General features: G+C 41.6%; 5 protein-coding genes across 10 annotated transcripts in view; 2 read left to right on the forward strand and 3 right to left on the reverse strand.

Moving 5' to 3' along the window:
• Positions 1 to 8,049, forward strand: part of mrtfbb (myocardin related transcription factor Bb) — a 68,587-nt gene extending 60,538 nt beyond the window's left edge. For all 6 annotated transcript variants that reach the window (XM_069525400.1, XM_069525401.1, XM_069525404.1 and 3 more), the window contains 11 exons: positions 95 to 170; positions 389 to 550; positions 1,132 to 1,313; positions 1,717 to 1,863; positions 2,749 to 2,996; positions 3,333 to 3,465; positions 3,561 to 4,442; positions 5,211 to 5,321; positions 5,482 to 5,613; positions 5,698 to 5,758; positions 5,850 to 8,049. In XM_069525400.1, the coding sequence (XP_069381501.1) occupies positions 95 to 170; positions 389 to 550; positions 1,132 to 1,313; positions 1,717 to 1,863; positions 2,749 to 2,996; positions 3,333 to 3,465; positions 3,561 to 4,442; positions 5,211 to 5,321; positions 5,482 to 5,613; positions 5,698 to 5,758; positions 5,850 to 6,322 (2,607 nt within the window). In that variant the 3' untranslated portion in view covers positions 6,323 to 8,049. The remainder of the gene's footprint in view (positions 1 to 94; positions 171 to 388; positions 551 to 1,131; positions 1,314 to 1,716; positions 1,864 to 2,748; positions 2,997 to 3,332; positions 3,466 to 3,560; positions 4,443 to 5,210; positions 5,322 to 5,481; positions 5,614 to 5,697; positions 5,759 to 5,849) is intronic.
• Positions 8,050 to 8,098: 49 nt separating this feature from the next.
• Positions 8,099 to 11,081, reverse strand: LOC138407824 (lipopolysaccharide-induced tumor necrosis factor-alpha factor-like). The gene is made up of 6 exons (XM_069525405.1): positions 11,036 to 11,081; positions 9,595 to 9,753; positions 9,337 to 9,471; positions 9,168 to 9,263; positions 8,327 to 8,474; positions 8,099 to 8,236 (listed from the first exon to the last, which is right to left on the reverse strand). Exons 2-6 carry the CDS (start codon positions 9,734 to 9,736, stop codon positions 8,128 to 8,130), a joined length of 630 nt encoding a protein of 209 aa, XP_069381506.1. The 5' UTR covers positions 9,737 to 9,753; positions 11,036 to 11,081; the 3' UTR covers positions 8,099 to 8,127.
• Positions 11,082 to 11,222: 141 nt separating this feature from the next.
• On the reverse strand, positions 11,223 to 13,277 carry snrnp25 (small nuclear ribonucleoprotein 25). Its single transcript, XM_020094659.2, has 5 exons — positions 12,835 to 13,277; positions 12,092 to 12,182; positions 11,856 to 11,961; positions 11,671 to 11,745; positions 11,223 to 11,576 (listed from the first exon to the last, which is right to left on the reverse strand). Exons 1-5 carry the CDS (start codon positions 13,036 to 13,038, stop codon positions 11,519 to 11,521), a joined length of 534 nt encoding a protein of 177 aa, XP_019950218.1. The 5' UTR covers positions 13,039 to 13,277; the 3' UTR covers positions 11,223 to 11,518.
• Positions 13,278 to 13,288: 11 nt separating this feature from the next.
• Positions 13,289 to 14,839, forward strand: polr3k (polymerase (RNA) III (DNA directed) polypeptide K). Its single transcript, XM_020094661.2, has 3 exons — positions 13,289 to 13,695; positions 13,778 to 13,865; positions 14,539 to 14,839. The coding sequence occupies exons 1-3, from the start codon at positions 13,585 to 13,587 to the stop codon at positions 14,664 to 14,666; spliced, it is 327 nt and encodes a 108-aa protein (XP_019950220.1). The 5' UTR covers positions 13,289 to 13,584; the 3' UTR covers positions 14,667 to 14,839.
• On the reverse strand, positions 14,840 to 20,918 carry cdip1 (cell death-inducing p53 target 1). Its single transcript, XM_020094658.2, has 6 exons — positions 20,647 to 20,918; positions 19,815 to 19,860; positions 18,685 to 18,834; positions 18,041 to 18,187; positions 17,459 to 17,738; positions 14,840 to 16,950 (listed from the first exon to the last, which is right to left on the reverse strand). Exons 3-6 carry the CDS (start codon positions 18,758 to 18,760, stop codon positions 16,839 to 16,841), a joined length of 615 nt encoding a protein of 204 aa, XP_019950217.1. The 5' UTR covers positions 18,761 to 18,834; positions 19,815 to 19,860; positions 20,647 to 20,918; the 3' UTR covers positions 14,840 to 16,838.
• Between the last annotated feature and the right edge of the window lie 123 nt (positions 20,919 to 21,041).

Genomic DNA, 21,041 nt, shown 5'->3' on the forward strand with positions numbered 1-21,041 from the left:
GAAACCAGCTAGTGTCATCAACACTGCAGCTGAACATGACTGTGTTATCCTCCATATATAGTATTTCTCCATAATATTTTCATTTTCTTAACAGACAGGGAACTTCCTAAAGCACAAACTCTGCAGCAGACCTGAGCGATCTGAGCTGGTCCGCATGCACATCCTGCAAGGTAACCATCCTCCTGTGTGTTCTCACCCGTAAGTAGCTGCTAGATAAGAGGGACGAAATGTGGTTATTTATCTGTCTCAACTTACTGCCTGTTTTGTTTTACAAAGTTCTAACCAGATAAAGGTCTTGCTGAAGCTGCTGCGTTACTCTAATGAAGCGGTTAAGAGGCTGACTGATGTTGGCCAGATCACAACCAATGATCCTTTGTATCTTTATCAGAGTCGCAGGCGGAGGCCTCCCTGCAGGCTACACAGCTGAAGCTGAAGAGGGCCAGACTGACTGATGATCTCAATGAGAAGATCGCCCAGCGACCTGGACCCATGGAGCTGGTGGAGAAGAACATCCTGCCTGTGGACTCTGCTTCTGAAGAGGTCAACGATGGTAGATGCTTGTTATATCCTCCATCTTAGACGACATGAGTCATTAAAAGATTTGAGTTTAGCCATAGTTGTTTTTTCACTAGTATTTTAGAAGTCAAAAGTAGAGTCCAACTGATATGGATTTTTGGAGGCTGAAAACAATATTAGGGAGTGGAAAATTTCCAAGATGAAATATCAGCCAATATAAATGAAAAAAGACTGGCAATGATTTCTAAGATGTCACTATTGACAAAGAAATGTCAATGAGGCTTAACCATAAACTTCATTATAAATAACTATTAATAAAAAGAAAACACAAATACATCTAAATATAAAGAACTTTTATTGAGAAAATAAACATTAACAACTCATACAAAAAAGTTTTCATTATCTGATACTGATATGTCTATATTAAATATGTAAGCCTGCAGCAATGTCTTGGAGTTTGTTATAGTCACTGACTTACCTTCAACTTAATGAATCTAGTATGTAGAGACACAGCAAAATGGTAGTGTAACAAATGCTTTTCGTTTTTTCAGTTTTTACTCATCCTTTAAATAAATAACAAGCTGCACTTATTTATGTTTGATGTCGGCCTCATAGGTGAAAAGTCAAACTACTCTAAAGCAGCAGATGTTTACAGCTTTGATGAGGACAGCAGTGAGGCCTTATCACCAGAGCAGCCTTCCAGCCAGGAAACTCCCGGCTCCACTTCGACCTCTGTCAGGGAGTCTGCAGGGACTGGGGCCATTTCACCCTCCTCTCAGTTAAACTCTGCCGCACAGGTGAACCTTCAACCATTACACATCTTAAAACAGAAACTGTCCATGTTAACAGATGAACCACACTTTTATAACAAGTTTTCTATTCTATAAGTCTAAAAATATATAAGCACCTTTTTTATGTTATAAGCCTATAAAATTCTCAGTTTCCATTGGTACAAATTTTCACAAAATAAAACTTTAGACCTACGTTAACATTTTGTTTAATGCATGCTCTCACAGGACAACTGTGTGTAAAGCCATTTATAAAATTAGTTGACACATATCATGCTTGTTTTTCATTTTATGAGTTTATCAGCCTGTTTTTATTCCATTTGGTTTTCTTGTCGAGCGTGGGATGATGATTAATGACCGCTCTGACTGAACGGTTTGTGTGTTTGTTTTTCTCTGTCTCTTGTTTTTTCAGCATTCCCCACCATCTAACTCACAGTCCCCGTCAGATTTACTCAAACCCGTCTCAACCAATGAGCAGCAAAGCAACTCACAAGCATCTGCACCTCAGCCAATCACCACTGTTGTGTCCAGTATCACGCCAGGGCCAGTTCTTGTCAAGGTGAGGTTTTTTTTCTAGTTTGTGGTTTGTCCAAAGACCTTTCAAAGTCTTATTTTACCTAAGTGTAGCAGTGATTGTTCTTTTTAAAGGAAGAGTTCATTTAGTTTCTAACCAGCTGACAGGAAACTGACCTCTGGACCTTGGCTCTCTGTCTCTCTGATTTATTGACCGTTCGTTTTTTTTGTTTCCTTTGGAAATGTGATGACCTATACGTCAGAAGACACAGCGTCTGTGTTTTATCACTCTGAAAGTCACATCAGTTTAGGGTGGAACTGAAATTCAGCCAAGCAAAGTGCAGTTTAAGGAACAATGAGGTGAAGTCCTTGATATAAATATGTGCCAGCCACAGTTTGTCTTCAGTCAGGGTCTAATGATGGGCTGACCCTCCCTTATTTAAGCTGTGTCAACTATAAGCCAAAAATCAAGGGTGAAGTAACAACTTGTGCGTTTATTATAATCCAGTTACTCTCTGAGCACAAAGTGACCTCTCTCTCCCTTGGAATACGATAGTGGACTGAATTTGAAAAAACGCAGGGTGTGTGTGCTGGCTTAGCCCAACTTGAGGTTTCAAAGTTATAACCTGCTGCTCTTATGCCAAGCCATTTTCATGTGCATCCTGTAATTGCAGGTGGTAAAACAATAAGGCTCACATTTCCACTACCCGTTTCCTCATCCTGCGTTTCTCATCGGGTGTCAGAACAATGCCCCAGCTCAGTGTTCAAGCTATAAAAATCCACCATCAGTTCTAAGTCTTGAAGTGTTGGTACTGGCTATGCTGACTCTATTCCTGGATAAACTTGATCAGACATAGAGATCAGGAATCGTCCAGATGGTCCTCTCAGGTTTTTACATGTCCCCTTTCCTTTGTTGTCTTGTGCTCTGCAGCAGAGCCTGTCCAAGCAGCCTGGCGATAAAAGCCGTAGCAAAAAGAGCAAAGAGCCCAAACCGTGGGTGAAAAAGCTGAAGTACCATCAGTATATACCCCCGGACCAGAAGCAGGAGCTCAATGACGTACCAATGGATTCTGCCTACGCCCGCCTCCTGCAGCAGCAGCAGCAGTTCCTGCAGCTCCAGATCTTAAACCAGCAACAGCAGCAGTACAACTACCCGGCCGTCCTGCCTGCCACAGTAAAGTATGGCTTCATTCTGCAACACGGACACAGCCATAGACAGGATTTTGCCCACCCACAGTCTTTGTGTGTATAGGCTTCATTGTTTAAGCTTCTGAAACAACCCTGACGTACAAATGTAGCTTCCTTCCAAAGTGAAGTTTTTATTTAAATTTTGCACTCACACCTGCTTTTAGAAGTCGTGAAGCTCACTGCCTCGACTGTCCGACCACAGCTGCCGTTCCTCTCAAATACTTGACATTTCCTGCCCAAGGTTTCCTACACAGAAGCTGTTAATTGTGAAAAGTAGATAATAGTTCAAACTCTGTACTCCCTTTCTCTTCCGTCTTATTACAACAGATCAGCAACTGAGGTACAGACCAGCTGTTCCACTGTTCTGAGTGGAAACGCTGCATCTGCCCCCATACAGCCCCGCCACACTCAGATGAACCGCAAACTGGATCACTTACCAGCTAATCTGGAGGAGATGAAGGTGACACAGCCTGACTTTATGCACCTCATGCATGCTGCAGAGGAGCCCAATCAAAGATTTGAGAGATATTCTATGATAATGTGTTGTGTTTACAGGTTGCTGGGCTGAAAATGGAACTAAAACGCAGATCGCTCCCTGTTTCTGGGACTAAGACAGATCTGATAGAGAGGCTGAAGTTATATCGTGAGACCTCTAACATCCAGACTGCTGCTGCTGTGGAAACAACTGCTGCCACAACGTCAGAAAACCCAAAGTTATCCCCACCTGTGTCCCCTGTAGCCTCCAAGGTGTCCAGTCTGGGTATAGAGGACAGTAGTGTGGCAGAGAGTCCAGCAAATCCTTCAGATTCTCTGTCTCCAGTCTCCACTGCTCCCTGCAAGAGCTCCCCACAGAGAGCTCCAAAGGAGGAGCTACCCACAGTGACAGGGTCCTCTGGGAAGGACTCTGAAAAGGACAAACGTCTTCATGAGAAGGAGCGTCAGATTGAGGAGCTGATGAGAAAGCTGGAGCAGGAGCAGAGGCTGGTGGAGGAACTGAAGATGCAGCTGGAGGTGGAGAAGAGGAGTCAGCAGGTAGATTCTCCACCTCAGCTCAGCCCTCTCGCTCACATCCAGGTCAAAGAGGAGAACAGGTCCCCCTTAAACTGCTCCGCTCCCTGTAGCTCCCCTTGTCTGCCAGTGTTGGTCAAACAGGAGGAGGCTGTGGATCAGAGCCACTCAGCTTCTCCAAATCAATTCCTCATCAGCCATCAGACCATCAAGCAGTGTGTCCAGGCCGGAGCGCAGATTCTGCTGCCTGCATCCCCTCCTGCCTCAGCACTCACTATCCAGCTCCCAGCCAACTGCATCAAATTACACACTACTGTTAGCAGCACAGCCCCAGGCCTCATCCAGACCTCTGGACAGGTGCCACAGAAAATAGAGGCCTCAGCAGCTCTACGACAGCAATGCAGCACTCAAAGTCCGCCACTGACAAAGGTAAGAAAATACACAATGCTCCAGCACAGTGCCTCGCTCTGCCTCCTTATTAGTCATCAGTATCAGCTGTGACTTCGTTTTGCATTCCTTTAGAATATACAAACTTGAAGTGTATGTGGAGACTCACACATGAAACATGCGACACCTGAAATCATACGTTTTCTGTGTAGTGGAGTTGCGCATCGTAGATGTGGTGCAGTGTTTTTGATGGCGCTGCCTGATGTATCACATATCCTATGTTTTTCTCTCTAACAATCAATTACACGCTACCAGTGGGTAATACGTCTTCCCTGTTGCCATGATAATAACAGGCCTCGGCCGGGTGGTGAAATCTTCTACTCACATCAAAAGACGTTCCGTGGAAACATGGGCGACTGGAGCAGGTTCTGAGTGACGGCCGACCGTAGCGGCCTCGCTGCCCTCTGTCGTCGCTCTGCTCCGAGTCCAACACGCAGCCAGAATTAGATACAGAAACCGCAGCTCAACACAAACTCATGAGTTAAGATGCGTAGCACAAGCTGGGTTAAAATGTGGTCAAGCCTCAGCTGAAGAGGCCAGACAAAATTCAATGTAACTAAAAGCAGGTGATCAAGAGCAATCTTCTTTTCCCCAATTCCCTCTGTAGCTTGTTTACAACAGAAATAACTCCCACAGAGCGTGTGCGTGCGTGTGTGTAGTTTTCCGTACATGTTGCAGAAAGCATTCCCCTAACATCGATTGCATTAATGCATTTATTATTGCTTGGCTCCCTGCTGACTTTCACTGCAGACATGGAGGATGGACACCGCAGCACAAAGTTCACTCAGCACATTCCCAGTGAGTGGTTGTCCTACAGGAGCCGCCGTTAACCAGCCAATCGCTAATGGACCAGTCAATAAGGTAGAAGATGATCCTTAAGTCTCTTCTACTTTCTTTTTTTATTTTCCTGTAACTTAAGTGCTGAGTCTGGTTTATTTGTAAAATGTGAAATGCATTTGAATGGTGGTGTCTGTCGGCTGTATCCTGTTTTTCATTTGACTCTTTTCTCTTCCTGTTACAGTCTCCCAGTCACAGTCAACCACCATTGATGTTGCATCAGCCGACATTCAAAAACCATCTGTCAAAGTGTAAGGACCCTCCGCGCTATGAGGATGCAGTTAAACAGACACGCAGCATGCTAATAGCTGTTCAGGTGGGAAAATAACAGTGAAATAAATTGTTGCGTTTAGTTAGTCTTTATGTTGTCAGTTGTCATTTACTCTTTATGTGTCTGCAGGGTCCCACTGCAGCCAGCCAGCAGATGGATGATCTATTTGACGTGTTAATTGAGAGTGGTGGTGAGAAATACAGATTTCTTTTTTCACTTTTTGGAAAATTCATATAGATTTTTGGATTTTCACACTTTGTGTTCTGCACTTTTTCTTGCAGAAATCTCCCCCTTCATCAAACAGGACCCCCCCAGCCTGGACAAGCCTCTCCCTGTGACAGCCAGCGTAACCACCCTACCTGTCAACATGGTTTTATCCCGCCCTCCCGCCATGGTCCAAGTGGCACAGCCGCCTGCTCCGCCCCTCAAACCTTCGACCGGCTTGTCAGTGCTGATCTCTGACACCCAGCTGGACACCCTCCTGGACTGCACACTGTCCGCCGACACTGAGCCACAAACACTGAAGCTAATGGAGGAGTTGAACTCACCCATAGTCACCATGGAGGTGGACTTTAACGTAAACGCACCGCCCTCTGCTTTTACCTTGCACAATGCTAACGTGGACAGCATGGACAATATGGACTGGCTGGACCTGACGCTGTCAGTGCCAGCAGAGGGCGTCAACCCTTTGGACATGTCGACATCGGTGGGCGTCTTCTCCTCTGACTTCCTGGAGTCTCATGAACTGTGTTGATGGAAATGAGGTAATGCCAATGCACAACTGATGTGTTATCATTACAAGCTTATTAATCACCATGTTACTCATATGTAATCCATTTACAGCATATTACTTGTAATCAAACAGTACATTTACTCATGTAATTGTGCAAAGGAGGTTCACAAAAAGGGACGACATTTAAGTGAGTGTCCAGAAAGAGTTTGAATCTGGAGTTGACATTTTGGGGTAGAAGGAATAGAGTCGGACGTCTTTCATAACTGAACTGCCGGATAAGCTTTGCAGAGATGTAGAAGAGGCCTTTCTAAGTCAAGCAGATGGGGAAAAAAAGACCTTGTTCCGGCGGAATGACACACGAGCCATGCACCAATATCTCATCTATCTGTGCGTCGCATCCGTGTCTGTCCTTCATCCCTTATCCCACCAGGAGGAGTGCATTATGGGTACAGGCCGGGAAATAAATATTCTGCTCTTCATTCTGGGTCCAGAAACTGCAAATGTCAGATTTGTGCCTTGTACTCTCTGTTATCCACAGAATAAATGGTTGTGTGATAGAGATAAAGTCATGCATGTCTGAGTTGGGCTGCAGCGAATCCATTAGATGTTTTCAAACGTCATAAACGGAAGAAATCCACAACGAACACTTGTTTAATAAACATGTCAGGCCATTTCAAATAAACATGATTTTTAATAATTTAAAGAAGGCATTATGATTTTGTCTGTGAGAGAATAAGAACTGTTGGAGGTTTGGGCAGCATTGCTTCCTTTAAACTCACTGGTTTGAGACAGTGGATCCTCTTTGTTGCCTGATCTTCATGAATGTACACAGTGCTGTACATACTGAGCTGCACTGACTGTGGTAACAACAGCAACTACTACTACTACTATCAAAAAAGAGTATAAAAAACACAAACGCCCAATTTAAAGCAAACAAGTTTTTATTATCTGCAGCTCAGTCAAATCATGTTTTAATATCATGAGAGATGAGGACTGACTCCTTGATGTCATGATAATATGAAAAACTAAATGTTACGGACATTTGAACAGTTGAATTAATCTGTTGGCAGACGGTCTCCTACAGGATTGATCCAGTGTTTACGCTCCCTTTATACTGAACTAACCCTCATGTTGATTTGGGTTATAGTGACATCTGCCGGCCACATCTGGTTTTCTTTTTCGGCAAAAAGAAAACATCTGTTTGAAGGAAATAAAATTAAGTGTCAAAGAAAGTGGTGCAGGACAGTGGGACAGTGCCTTTATGGATTATGGGCTGGACTGAGATTTTTACTTTTTTTAACTTGTATAACTCTACAGCAAGAGACATTATAATGTGTTGTTTGTATGGCACATGTTTTCCACATTGTGTATTTCTGTTATCTTTAATACAAACGTATGAGCTGGTTTGGTTTTGTAAATACAGAGATCATTTGGGATTTCACAATCGCCTAGTAAGACCTTTCCTCTTAGGTGCGCACCATTAAAAAAAACTTTACAAGAAAGGTTTTAGTTTCGTAGTATTGTTGACTCATAGAGAACTGAACTTTGACCCACTTTCAATCATTTCATAGAACCTTGAATTTGAAGTCATACAGATAATGTTTTTTAATCTCATATTATCCACATCTACATACAATCAGTCGATGGAAGTCAACACTATGTAATTGTAAAACACTTTGGTTCACCGAAAGCACTGTTGTAAAGGGCTGTATAAATAAAGAACATCTACATTTACATTTACAACATCACTAAGAATAAGAGCGTCATCATTAGGTCACGTCCGAGGTCTCAGTCTGAGCTTAAGCCCTCTTCCGCATGCTTCTCTCTCAGAGTTTTTTATTAGTTGCGATTAAAGTGCGACATTTGGGACACTTGTGTGAGGTCGATTTGAATTTATCCAGACAGAAGGGAAGCAGACAACAACCTGCCACGCACCTGTAAAAAAAAAAACAGAACAGGAGTGTGGGTCTGGTTACACACTAGTGTAAAAATAATTCACCAGGAACGAGGAGGATCGTTTCATACCCTAACATAGCTGTCATGAAACACACCATCCAGGTCACGCTGCTGACGGAGGTGGTCGTCTCTGTTACGACATACTGACGACAGTCAGGGCACTGTGTCCTGCTCGGATACGATGGAAGGTGTCCTGTGTCAAGAATCACTTTAGGGGCTGTACAAAGAAGAAAAATGTAATAGTTCATAAAACAACTTTCATTTGTGATCTGTCTAAAGCTTACAGGCATCAAAACAAACGTTTAGGCTATGGAGTCAAAAACGAATAGAAAACTTAATGATCGATGAACACACTTGTTTTTGTTCCTCTGTGCAAGTTAACAAGTCATGTGAATACCACATAGCAAATGATCTTCACTCCAACAAACGAATGGTGTGCAAAATATTTTGTCAGATGAAGCACAATAATAAATATGTTTACATTGACACTGATGTTCCGATGTTAACCTGATCAAGACAATAGTATGAATTAGACAGTCATGTAAACAGCATTTTCAAATGACCTGAACCTGAAGGTCAGAAGAATAAATAATCCAAATACTGTATGTATGTTCTTAGTCTCATTATAAGTTTTTTGCAGCATTTTGTGCAGTTGACATGTAAAACATTGACATAATCAGACTATGCTTTATCTCAGCATGTGAACGGGAATATGAATGGAATCGTCTCTTAGCGACTCATGTAAGCATCATCATTTAAATAATAGAATATCGCTGTCCATGTATACATAGTCATTTTTAGGCCAGATGCAGCCCCAGAGTGTCTGTTCTGACAAGCAGCGAGTGCAATTTCATAAAAAAAATAATTCCACTTTCTGTAATCTTGTATTCTCTGTTGAAAAGTTACTCACCGGGGGACGAAGGTGGAGCCTCGACATAGAAAACATTAATGGCAGAAGTAGGTTCAATGGGCGGGATCATCTGACTGGTTGTGTTGAGTGTGACCTCTAACAGAAGAAGAAAATAAGAAAAACCAAAGTGTGATGCAGTAATGATTTGCTGCAGTAACTTAGGACTCACTCTCCACATGGTTCTCCTTATAGTCGGCACTGAGGATGGTGTCGTGGCTGTTTTGGAGCTCAGCCTCCTTCTCACTCAATTCTCTCAGTTTGTCATCAATGCTGTCAATCTCCTGTTGAGCTGATGCTGCTTCCTCTGGTGGAAATAGAAACACCACACTCGTACACAGAAGACAGCAGAGGCACCAGGGAGTAACTATTTTGGTGAAGGCTACGATATTCAAAAGAAGAATCAAATCCTAAATATTCTGTCTTTCACCTGTTTGTCCAAACTCGACACGATTCCGGAATTTCTGAAATACACACAAGATTTGTTTCCTCTCCAGAAGTTGTCGACGTTTGAGTGATAGATTGTTCTGTTCTGTCAACATCCTCCCCTGCTCCCTCTCTGAAGAAGTCATGTTGACAGCTGAAAAGACTGAAGAGAGCAAACGTTGGATTGTTTTTACTCTTTACTGTCATTTATGTTTATTGCAGGTTTCTGCTTGATCGGGGTTAAATTGTTCTGTCCTGTGGTTGAAAGCCGAACTTTCTGCACTGCATGTTTACAGAATGGAAGAAAAATGAAAAGCGATTTCATTTCACAGAAATCTGGATTGAACATCGTCGAGAGAAAGTACCAAAGATATTTTCACGTGACCACACTTTATGTGGTGACTTCTGGTTAATAAAGACCAACTTTAAAAGAACTTGTTCTTTAGTAAATTATGAATCCTGAATATTGAGACTTTTTAACATTATATTTATGAAGTGGATTCAACCAAGTTTTTTTTTATTTGGCAACAAATCAGGTAACTTTTAATTTACATTCCTCTCACGTTCTTTGAATCTTTCAATTGTTAAGAAAAATATTTTATGGGCATTATTTACATGTTTCTCTCTCTCTCTCTGAAATATGAACCAGCCAGTGGCAGATCTATGGTTTTTCTAAATCAAGGACCATAATTTACACAGAAGGATCAATTAGGCACAAATCCTGATTCAGCCAGAAGCACATTTAGAACAGTTATTTTCTAAAACAGTTTAGAAAATAAAAACTTAAATTGTAATTTTTATTGTTAGCATTGTCAGCAAGTGACGAGATTATTCTTTCTTTTTAAAGACTAATGACAGAACACGGGAACTTCAAGGATCAATCAGACTCCAGCTGAGGCCCTGGCCCCACCCCTGGAAACATTTCAGATTTATTAAATGAAACATAAAAAAACATGTACTGATACCTTCTCTGTTTTATGCAAATGTATGTATTTCCTGAGCAACAGTAAACAAAAATGAATGTTGGTTAAAGTATTGACAGGTCATAAAATTTTGAAATGCTGAAGCAAAACGACGGTCAGTCTTCACTGAACCAAGTCTTAGATTACATTTATATTTTTAAAAAACTCGGTTCGGTGTCATTACAAGCAATAGATAAATAAAACAATTCAATTTCTGGCTCGATTATTTTTTTTAATGTTGAGTCAGCAAAAGTATGCGACTAAAACAATCATTTAACATTCATGATGAGAAAATTCTGCATTCAATTTTCAAAGTTACATGACAAAAATGTCAAGTCTTATATTGGTAACTTTAACTGTATTCAACACTACACTGTCAGAAGCTGAACCATCACTTCAAACATCTCAACCACTAGTTTCATAAAGTTTCATTTAAACAGTGTTATAGAGAATATTATTACATCAAAGACAATATGGGAGTACCTCAATTCCTCAGCCGCTTCCAGTGAATCCTGCACAGGTAACGTTCAAACTAGGAAAACAAGGACACAGTACATGTACTGTTCACATGTATCAGGAAATATTCAAATGAGCTTATATCTGACTGCCTTATGTTACAGAACGCTCCTTTTCCTGTGCAGACGAAGGTAAAATACAAACACACAAAGAATCATAGAAAAACATAGTGCGTTTTATTATTCGAACACAATTATACAGAATTCATAGTAAAATTGAGGCTTAATGATCAGAACTACAAACATTTTATTTACATGAAGCTTCTTTAACAACTCAGTTTGTAAAGTCTGTTTCTGGATATGTGGAGTTTACAAAGATATTACATGACCTCAAACACTTTTAGAAACAAGCCATAACAAAAAATAAATACTTTGTCAACATTGTGGAGGCACCAGTACTCGCTGCAGGAACTTTTTGCCCTCTGATGTGAAAAATGTTGGTGTTGACATTTCATTTTTTCCTCAGCCTCTTCATGAACGTCACTTCATCTCTGTTCCTGATCCCGTAGCTGAAGATATGAAAAAAAGAAGAGGAAAAAATAGGTAAAACACTGTCGATGACAATGTAAATGAAGTTAAATCAAGTGATGAGTTTGCTCTCACTCTTTCAGCCTCATCTTGTCATCGTCAAGCTTCTCCCCCTGAAACACTAAATGGAATGTTCTCCAAACGTATCTCCTGTTAAAGAAAGGACGTTTGGCCACTTTTAAAATGTTAAAATCATTTTTAAGTCTCTGTGTGTGTGTGTGTGTGTGTGTGTGTGTGTGTGTGTGTGTGTGTGTATTTACCAGCTGACATGTTTCACTCCACCTTCACGTTGTTGTTTCAACTCCATGAATCTGCGAATGGCCTTCTTCAGATCAAGGACTGTAGCATTTTGCACCACCACTATGGCTTAAGGAGAATGAATAATAGAAATACAGAAATGAATACTTATGTTTAAATAATGATCGTAAATATGCATCTAATCTAATGATGTTTGCCCAAACTGCAAAGAAATCAAGATGTGAATCTCAACACTCACGCATTACTTCACCATCTGCCTTTAAAACCCTCACAGTCATCGCCTGGCCATACTCCAAAGCTATTTGAGAATTGATCTCCTCCAGAGTCACCTTAAAAAAACAAAAATCACATTTAAGGGATATTTCCAGGACTACTTCTATCGATCAGTGCTGATTCCAAGTTTCATTAAACATCACACACAGTAATGTGTCTGTAAATAAATGTCAAAAAGAAAATGCACATATTTGTAAGTCATCTGTGGGGCTTGGTATTTTACTTCTATGTATGCAAGAGGTTTATTTGTGCTAGTGCTGAAATCATCACTCAATAAGCTGAGTAGTCAATCCACTGAGAATGAATTGGCCATCATGTTTAAAACTCAGTATTGGGTTGAGTCATTTATCATTAAAAAGGCCCAAAGGTCTTTTGTGCCAACTTCTCCAACCCATATAATGCTGTATTTGCTTCATGTTGATCATTAAATCACTGTAAGTTGATTATTGGTCAAACGGGACGTGCAGCACATGACGTCACTGAGGACTTCTGACCAGATTCCTCATCTCTGTTCATATGAAGTATAACAGAAAACAAATGGGTTCTGCTTCATGTTTGAATCTTCCGAACATAGATGAATCACTTGGATTTGATTGTTGGCTGTGAAATATGGAAACTTCATTTAACAAACTTTATGGACAGACCAGTAAAACGAATAAAAATTTAATTAAATGTGTTTCTTCACACAGCACCTGACGGACAGATCACCTGGATCGGCAGGTCACACAGTAACGGATCCTGCACCAGTTGAGCGAGTCCTTCCTCGAAAATATCCAGGATCTCTGGGTGAGGAAGACTCTCCTCGTCTTCCTCCTCTTCTGCATCTGGAGCGGACACATCTGCCTCCTCCACCTCCTCCACCTCCTTCTCCTCCACCTCACACTGTGCTCCCGCCTGACTCTGCTCCTCCATCACCAGGAACTACAGAAGGAAAGACACCGGGAACTACAGCAGCGGCAGTACTTCCGGGTATACGAGCAGCAGATTCACTTCACTTCCTGATAAACATTCAATCGACACACTTGGATTCTACGATTCCATCCACGGAGTAAACAAACCACGGCTGTGCAGCACCATTTATTCACCGGGGGATAACACCACTTGGTGCACGTGGTTCCACTTAGCGGAAGTAAATTCACACACTGCTTAGTCATAAAAAACTGTCAAATACTGGAACGAATATTTATTGTGCTTCATATTTATTGTATTTGTACATAACTCCAGAACGTGTGCTGACATTAAATTGCGTCTTTGCTCCGATGTGTTAATCGTTTGTTTCCGGTCGAGCTGTAAAAAACGGAGCACCTGCATTTCTCCTCTTCCTGTGCCGCTCCTCGTGCCTCAGACTGTTTACAGCAGCTAATCTAAACAAGCTAGCTCCCCGTGGGAAACAGCGTCTTCACATCGCGTTTCTCGAGTTTATTTCGTCGCGGTCCGCTCACATGTGTCTCCGCTGACATGCTCCTGTTTTGTCCAACCTGCGGGAACGTGTTGATCGTGGAGGAAGGACAGAAATGCATGAGGTTCGCCTGTAACACTTGTCCCTACGTGCACAACATCACGAGAAAGGTGAGTCACGGGATAGACTGGGTCGAGGTGGTTCTGATCCTGCTGGATTCAGAGGAGTGAAGGTTCTGTTGTGTGGCTGCAGGTGAATTACAGGAAGTTTCCCAAGCTGAAGGAGGTGGATGATGTCCTCGGTGGAGCTGCAGCCTGGGAAAATGTCGACTCAACTCCTGGTAAGTGACATTTAATCAGCTCTGGGCCTCGTGTTGCCTCTGATTGTTCATTAAGTAAAGATTTCTACATATGAAAGTTAGTTTGTTTAATGTTTTGTTAAGTTCAGTAAACTGATCCAAAGTTACGGCAGTCTAGAGAGTTCAAGAGGCTGCTGTCCTCCACAGGACAATGATCCAAAGCAGTAAATCCTAAAATCTACCAACATCAGTAGAAGTCAGTGTGTAGATCTCAACGTGTTGTATGATAGCCTCACAAATATCTAGATGTGTTCTACAGGGTGAGGCTGAAAACTCCTAAATCAAGAATTGAGGCTGTGGAACTCCCTGTAACATAAATTCTAGTGAAATATTACTGATTTACAAGATTACAAGTATTTCCTTAACCTAATTTTATCAGTTTCAGATCATTACAAATTCACAAACAACAGACGTAGCTCAAGCTGGGTCAAATTTGTACTGGGCAGTTGAGCCTTTTAATAGAACAACAGCAGAAACTAAACTTTACCAGTTTACTTCTTATAGCTCTTTTTTAGGGGGATGGCATGTTAAACACTTATGTCTGCACAGGTTTGAATGCGGCTTCTGTTCATGGGATAAAGTCTCGTTCAAAAACCAAATGTGTTGAATCCAACTTGTGATCCAAGAGTGACTCTATATTTGTCTCTGTTCTCAGAAACGTGTCCGAAGTGTGGGCATCTTCGGGCGTATTTCATGCAGATTCAGACCAGATCAGCAGATGAACCCATGACAACTTTCTACAAATGCTGCAATGCCCAGTGTGGACATCGATGGAGAGACTGACACTTTTGCACTTTGAACATTTTCATGAAGAGGCATAGATTACTCATTTTTGGGCCTTTATTTATTTGCAGCAGGCTCAGGCAGAGATCTCTTTAATTATTTCATTTTGTTGTTGTTTCTATTCTGTGTATAGAAACACCTAAAGGACCATTAAAATAACTTTCCACCAAAAATCATATTCCGATTTTTATTGATAAAATATCACCTGTATACAACAGTCAAACAAATTTTGACTTACATAGTTAATACATATCACAGACATTTAAAGAGCAATGCAGACCAGCATTATCCACAACAATGGCATACAGTACTTGGTATTAAAAGTTTCAATGCAATCCTTCAACTCTACACAAAACTTCTTGCACAGCTTAGCTCACCTCGAGAGGGAAATAAAAATCAAATGCACGGAGTCAAGGAACTAGCCAGTGAGAATTCATCATTTCGATGTGTGGCTCATGCAGACTAACTCTGCACTTAATGAACGAAGGTGAACTGCATATTAGGCATGCTGTGGTGGAACATTGTTTGTATTCATCTCAGTGGAATCACAATGTTATTTTTGCAAGATGTCTGATAACAGTCATTTGACGCTAGCAGGGATTCATTTTTTTTTGTAATTACATAATAGTCAACAGACATCTGTGTTTGTTATCTAACATGCATCAGAGAAATGCAGGTGTTTTTTTAATGGCTGGAAATGATGATGGAGCCACCACTGTTGTTTTCTCTGTCACCAACGTTTCCTTTTTAAACTAGCTACATGTTTGGCAGCAAATATCCACCAGCAGCATCAGTGAGAAGATAAAAACATTTGGCCAAAAGACACAAGATTACTGAGATCATGCATTGTGTCTCCTAACAGTACAATCCTCCGTCTGCATCTCTATTTTAATTCTACTTTAGCCTGAATAAGTGCATTTTCAGTGGAGTTCACTGAGCAAATAACTAACCCAGTGAAAGCCAAAATTCTACACTGCTCATACTGGTGCGATGACATGATAATCACATTTCTTTCCTGTAAGGATTTGCAGAAGTTCATAATTAAAGAATCTGTCAAAGGGGAAAATGCAAATCTCAACTTAAAGTGCAAATGTTAGCTTTATTCTCAAAAATGGACAGAGGGCGTTCATGTGTAATAGTTCAACCATACATCACTTGACATTGTGTGACTGCTCACTGAAGCCCAGATTAATAAATATAGCAAATAAAATCAATCTTGGCTGAAACAAGCAAATATAGCTAGGTGACAAATTAAAGGGAAAAACCAGAACACTGAGAATAAAAATGCCTCAATAAGGTTTGAGGGGTCACTGGATGGTTAGATTAGGACAAAACACCCATGAAAGACATTTTGGACATGTCCCTCACATTCATCAAAACACCAAATGAGGGACGATCTTTCAGAGGAATGGTGTTCAATCCCTCCGGTAGATTCATGAAGCTGGTGGTACAAGGGGGCCAAACGTCTCACTGAGACACTTGTGTATGTTGGTTATTTGTCATTAAATCTGTCACCAGTCCACATCCACTCGAGATAAAAATGGCTGGTTAATTTGCTCACATTCACGACAAAAAGGAAAAACTAGCTCTGTTAAAAGAACAATCTCAGACGAAATGGACAAAAATGTTCACAGTTGTTAAGATTAATTTGCTAAAATAGCAGAAAAAATATCTGAAATAAATTAAAAGAAAGAAAGAATGTTTAACCAGCAGGTTTGACTTCACCACGCTTGCTTCTGACCAAACTTCACAGATGAATTAAAATAAATAAACTGACCATTTTCAAAGTTTTCTGTAACTGAGGCAGTCAACCTACTGATTTATCTCTATTCATTTACATTTGTACCATCACAAGTCTTCTCCCTATTCATACAGGATCAGATGCAACTGCTTGCCTGCTATGTGAATGTTTTAGTGCCCTACAATCCTGTGAAGCTCTGTGGGAGATTTGTACAATTAAAATGCATCTTTATACATGGGGGGAAAAAAATATGCTGAAAGATTATATACAGTAAATATAGTGAACTAATGAGAAAACTACACTTACAATTTAAGAGGGCTTACACAACACTTTGCAAAAATGGAGAAGGATGGGGGGGCTGTCACTACCAGCAGGAGGAGCTGTGAGTTTTATGTGTGTGCATGTACATGTCTCTGTGGAGCCGTCGGTGGTTAGCATATACGCTTGTATGTGTAAATGTAGCCCTTACAGTAAGGGCAGGTGTGTGTCACATCCTTGAGGTCGTCAATCAGACAGGGAATCAAGCAGCAGCCGAGATCACACCTGAAAATGATAGAAAAAAATATTGTTCAGTGACTTTACCTGCTTTTCAGACATGCACCAAACTCCAGATATTTTCCAGAGAGGTTGTTTGTGAGAACAGAGTGAAAGGCTCCGGAGTTTCTCCAGCCAGCCCTATAGTAAAACTGAGGATAAGGTCTGAGCAGATTCTCCAGGGGATTCACAGAGGGTGCGTTATCTAAGGAATGAAAAAGTGGTGCCATACACATAGAAGACACTGACGAAGATGTCGAGAGTTTTTGGTAATAAGACGACGTCAGTGTTGATAAGATGTAAACAAAAACATGTGATCTCTGTAGCGGAATAGGAATCATTACAATTTGTGTGTTGTGAATGCATCTGACCAGAGAATCTCCTGCTGTGTTGTTCATATATGAAAGGCGAACTCCGGAGACATTTTTTAAGTATTATAGAAAACTACTGTGTGCTGGCTAAGTTGAATGAACTGCTGTGTTAATGGTAGGGAATGTCTTTTCTGTGACCTACTTACCCTACGAAGAAGCAGAAGAGGCAGAAGAGTGTGTTCATGAGGCCGACATCGTGGGAGATGCGGGTGATGATTGCCTGCTGACAGTGCGGACACACGGTCTGCACTGGTGAAGTCTGGAACATTTCCCCCTGCAGCACAGTCACGGTGGTGGCTGCCCCCGGAGGAGCCAGGACAGTCGCTGTGTGGCCCCCCATCTGGTGGACAAATTGACTGGGGCCGGGGCCCATATGTCCTGGCATCGGGTGAGCAAAATGACCAGGGGGTGGCGGGTAGGGACCACCTGTCAGAATAAATGGAAAACATACATATGAATTTAAGCATAGTAATAATAATAATAATAACAGCTTGAATTAATATAGCGCCTTTCAAGAGACCCAGGGATGCTTTACATGTACACAAATTCAAAGGACCAAGCACAAGGCAAATGTTTTATCATGAGACTTACATTCATCAGGTTGCCAGACTTTAGCAAACACTTTAGCAAACACATGAACCTTGACAACTGAACAATGACAGCATTTTCTGCAGCTTATTTAGTTGTTATATGTATTTTTTAAATATGCACACTGTCTGCAGCAGCACCTTGTGGTGGCATCGGCATCGGTATTGGCATTGGCATGGGCCCTTCTCCTGGAACATGTGGGGGAAGGTAGCCAAGCTGTGAGGCCTCGTAGGGTGGAGGACCATAATCTGGAGGCAAGGGCTGTCCCTGTGGAGGAGCAGTTCTTACTGTACATAAGAAAGAAAACATGGAAAAAAGTCAGTAACATATATTACAGGTATAATACATCACAATTAGTATTAATTGATAATGTGGTTTAGGTTCATTCCACCTGCTATGATACCTGTGTTATAAAAATTTAACTAGCCGCACTGCACAAACATCCCTGCTGCTCTGTGTGTCTGACACTTGGGCTAAAATTTCAGCCTCAGTTTCAAACATGACACCAAACTCCAACTAGTAGTCAGTTTAAACCTGCTGGTGCCTAAATATCGCAGTGTGTTCAGAACACCTTTCTTCTTCGTGAGAGTTTTGCGATTAAACAGAAGTGCACTTTGTAACCGACACAGGGACTACTCTGAAGTCTCCATGGTGACAGTTTACTTAATCCACAATGATTAAATTGTGTTGAGAGGCATGTGTTATTAGCAACATGCATTTCATTAAATCAACACAAATATTGTATCTCTGCATTCTCACAATTCTGCTTTTTTATTTTTATTACCAGGTTGTCCATTCTTCTCCTCCATAAGTGGGGCACTGGGACCTCCGGGGTACGGAGGAGGAGGATCGCTGGACATACTGGCTGGATGTCTGGACAGGGAGAGGGGATGGACACGGAGCTCCTCTCACAACGCTCCACTGGACTTTCACTCTGAATAAAAAAAAAAAAAAGCCCAGTTTCAGTCCCATGGCTCATTAGTCTCTGACACAAGCTTCTCCCAAGCCATGCATTGTTCCAGCAACAGTCACAGAGGCTAATGAGGTAGTTGGTGTAACTGTTGATGTCAGCCTTCACAGGAAACTGTAGAGGAGTTTTGGGCTGTTTTGTGATTTAATGTTCAATTACAGGATTAAACAGTTTGTATAAAGGTCAAAAATGAACAGTTATTAAGGAAAGTCATAAATAATATAGTGCTGTGAACTCATTTACATTTGTAAAATCAAACAAACAGATTTGGTGCAAAACTAATTTTGTTGATGGGAGCCCCCTGGTTATTATCAGCACCATAATGAAGGCATTACCAAATCCTTTTAATGATTGAAATGAATCTAGACTGGAGGCCTGAAATTAAAAAAAAGAGACATTAAAACCACAACAACACAAGTGGAAGCTCCTCTGTTCTGTTTTGTAGCTTTGAGTTTCAACAGGAAGTGTGGTTTTCTCTTTTACTAAATAATGCAGCCCTTTGCTGAATGCTTAACAAATATCTAAAAGAGAATGGAAAAAGGGGAGTGGGGGATTGGGGGCACTATTATTTAGAACAGGGTGTAACATTCTGTCACACTGCTCGGAAAAGATTATTGTGAAAGCAATTGTGACCAACAGGAAACCGTTTAAGGCTCCTTCACTGCCAGTTTATGTGACATGTTGCACCTTGAGTGACTCAACACACACGCAAACAAAGGTTCAATAACAAAAGATTTAATAACACAACTGTGTCCAACCTACAACAGCCTGGAATCAAATACAACACTTGAGAGACACATAAGTGTTGCTGTCTTTCTGTCGTGAGGTTAATGCCCACCAACATAACCTGGTGTTTTTAAGTCCAATGACCCCTGATGGATACTATCATGTGCAGCTGTATGTGCATTCAGAAATAATTGATTGACAAGAAAACAAATGTTTACCCTTTGCTGTCGAGAAAAGAAAAATGCCAGCCTGGAGTATTGCAACCTGTAATGAAAATGAAATGCACATCATAAATAAGTATGGTTAAGGTCCATCACAGCTGCAGGAGCATCTCAAACTACACTAGTTGCTTTTCCCTCGGTCTCATCAGAGCTGCCCGGAGAAACGTCGCATGACTGAAGGCGCCTGATTGAAAAGGATACACAAACAAACCAGGAAGGTATTTGATGCTAACGCTCCTCGGCTAACCAGCGGTTAGCTCGCTAACGCTAGCTGGTGTTTTCTATAAATCCTGCCCCAGATAATCCAGCTCAGAGCTACTTGCACAACCAACCGTGGGTAACTTGGTTGCGTAATTGATGGAAACGGACGAAAGCATGTGTGTTGATTTTAACTGGGACACGCATCTACACCAACTATGACATTATTATTATTGTTATTATTATTATTATTATTATTAGCAGCGTTAATTGACGCAGTGATAACGCAGAGATGTTAACATCGCTGCTGTTCAGTGTCAGGTGGGCGGTCAATGCTCTCAGCTAGCTGCGATCAGACGGTCGTTTAGCAGTTGTTAGCCAGTGTGTGTTTGCACTCAGCTGGTAAAGGGTGTGTTTCACCAGCTGAGTGCAAAGCGTGTTTGCCAGCGGCCGTTAGCCAACCAGCTAGCTAGCTAGCGACGCCAAACAAGGCACGGACCACAACAGACTAAATATGAAGCCGCGAATCGTGTACATCGACGGACTTTAAATGCGTCCGTGACCTCGTGAAACGCTGGTTCTCGTAGCGACTGTAACGACGCCGCTGACACGGGGGTGAGAGCAACATTACCTGGAGCTGGAAGAAGCGCAGCCTGCCCGCGGTGCTACTGAAGTTTGTTTGACGTTAGCAGCGCCAACATCCGCTGAGCTGGATTAACTCCTCACGTCACGACTGAGCGGCGGCGGCTGCCTCAGATAGAAGCGTCAGCAGCCGAGCAAGAAACAACAACTAACACCAGCATCGCCATTAAATCGAGAGCTCAACTATTCTTTATTTCTATCTGCTAGATCTTGATGCATTATTACATTTGATCGTGGTGTGTTTACATCTTGAAAACCATGAGTGTGGCCTCCAGTGGTCAGAGTGCAGAACTGCAACCCTCACTGTTAAAATAATATAAACTTTATGGATCCCACGACAGAGAAATTCACTTGTTACAGCCGCAGATGGTTAAAGATCAGTGT

The sequence above is a fragment of the Paralichthys olivaceus genome, chromosome 5 (assembly GCF_024713975.1).
Source record: "Paralichthys olivaceus isolate ysfri-2021 chromosome 5, ASM2471397v2, whole genome shotgun sequence".
Classification (NCBI taxonomy): domain Eukaryota; kingdom Metazoa; phylum Chordata; class Actinopteri; order Pleuronectiformes; family Paralichthyidae; genus Paralichthys; species Paralichthys olivaceus.

Bases quoted from the DNA above. Each gene is read 5' to 3' on its own strand.
- LOC138407824 (XM_069525405.1), bottom strand. From the start codon at position 9,736: ATGACTTCTTCAGAGAGGGAGCAGGGGAGGATGTTGACAGAACAGAAC. The intron at 9,264-9,336 runs GTGAGTCCTAAG...TTCTTCTGTTAG, and splicing joins TAAGGAGAACCATGTGGAGA to AGGTCACACTCAACACAACC. The intron at 8,475-9,167 runs GTGAGTAACTTT...TTCTTTGTACAG, and splicing joins GGCTCCACCTTCGTCCCCCG to CCCCTAAAGTGATTCTTGAC.
- snrnp25 (XM_020094659.2), bottom strand. From the start codon at position 13,038: ATGGAGGAGCAGAGTCAGGCGGGAGCACAGTGTGAGGTGGAGGAGAAG. The intron at 12,183-12,834 runs GTGATCTGTCCG...TGTTTTTTTAAG, and splicing joins TGTGTGACCTGCCGATCCAG to GTGACTCTGGAGGAGATCAA. The intron at 11,962-12,091 runs GTGAGTGTTGAG...ATTCTCCTTAAG, and splicing joins GGCAGATGGTGAAGTAATGC to CCATAGTGGTGGTGCAAAAT.
- polr3k (XM_020094661.2), top strand. From the start codon at position 13,585: ATGCTCCTGTTTTGTCCAACCTGCGGGAACGTGTTGATCGTGGAGGAA. The intron at 13,696-13,777 runs GTGAGTCACGGG...GTGTGGCTGCAG, and splicing joins TGCACAACATCACGAGAAAG to GTGAATTACAGGAAGTTTCC. The intron at 13,866-14,538 runs GTAAGTGACATT...CTCTGTTCTCAG, and splicing joins AAATGTCGACTCAACTCCTG to AAACGTGTCCGAAGTGTGGG.
- cdip1 (XM_020094658.2), bottom strand. From the start codon at position 18,760: ATGTCCAGCGATCCTCCTCCTCCGTACCCCGGAGGTCCCAGTGCCCCA. The intron at 18,188-18,684 runs GTAATAAAAATA...TCTTATGTACAG, and splicing joins GGAGAAGAATGGACAACCTG to TAAGAACTGCTCCTCCACAG. The intron at 17,739-18,040 runs GTGCTGCTGCAG...TTATTCTGACAG, and splicing joins GATGCCGATGCCACCACAAG to GTGGTCCCTACCCGCCACCC.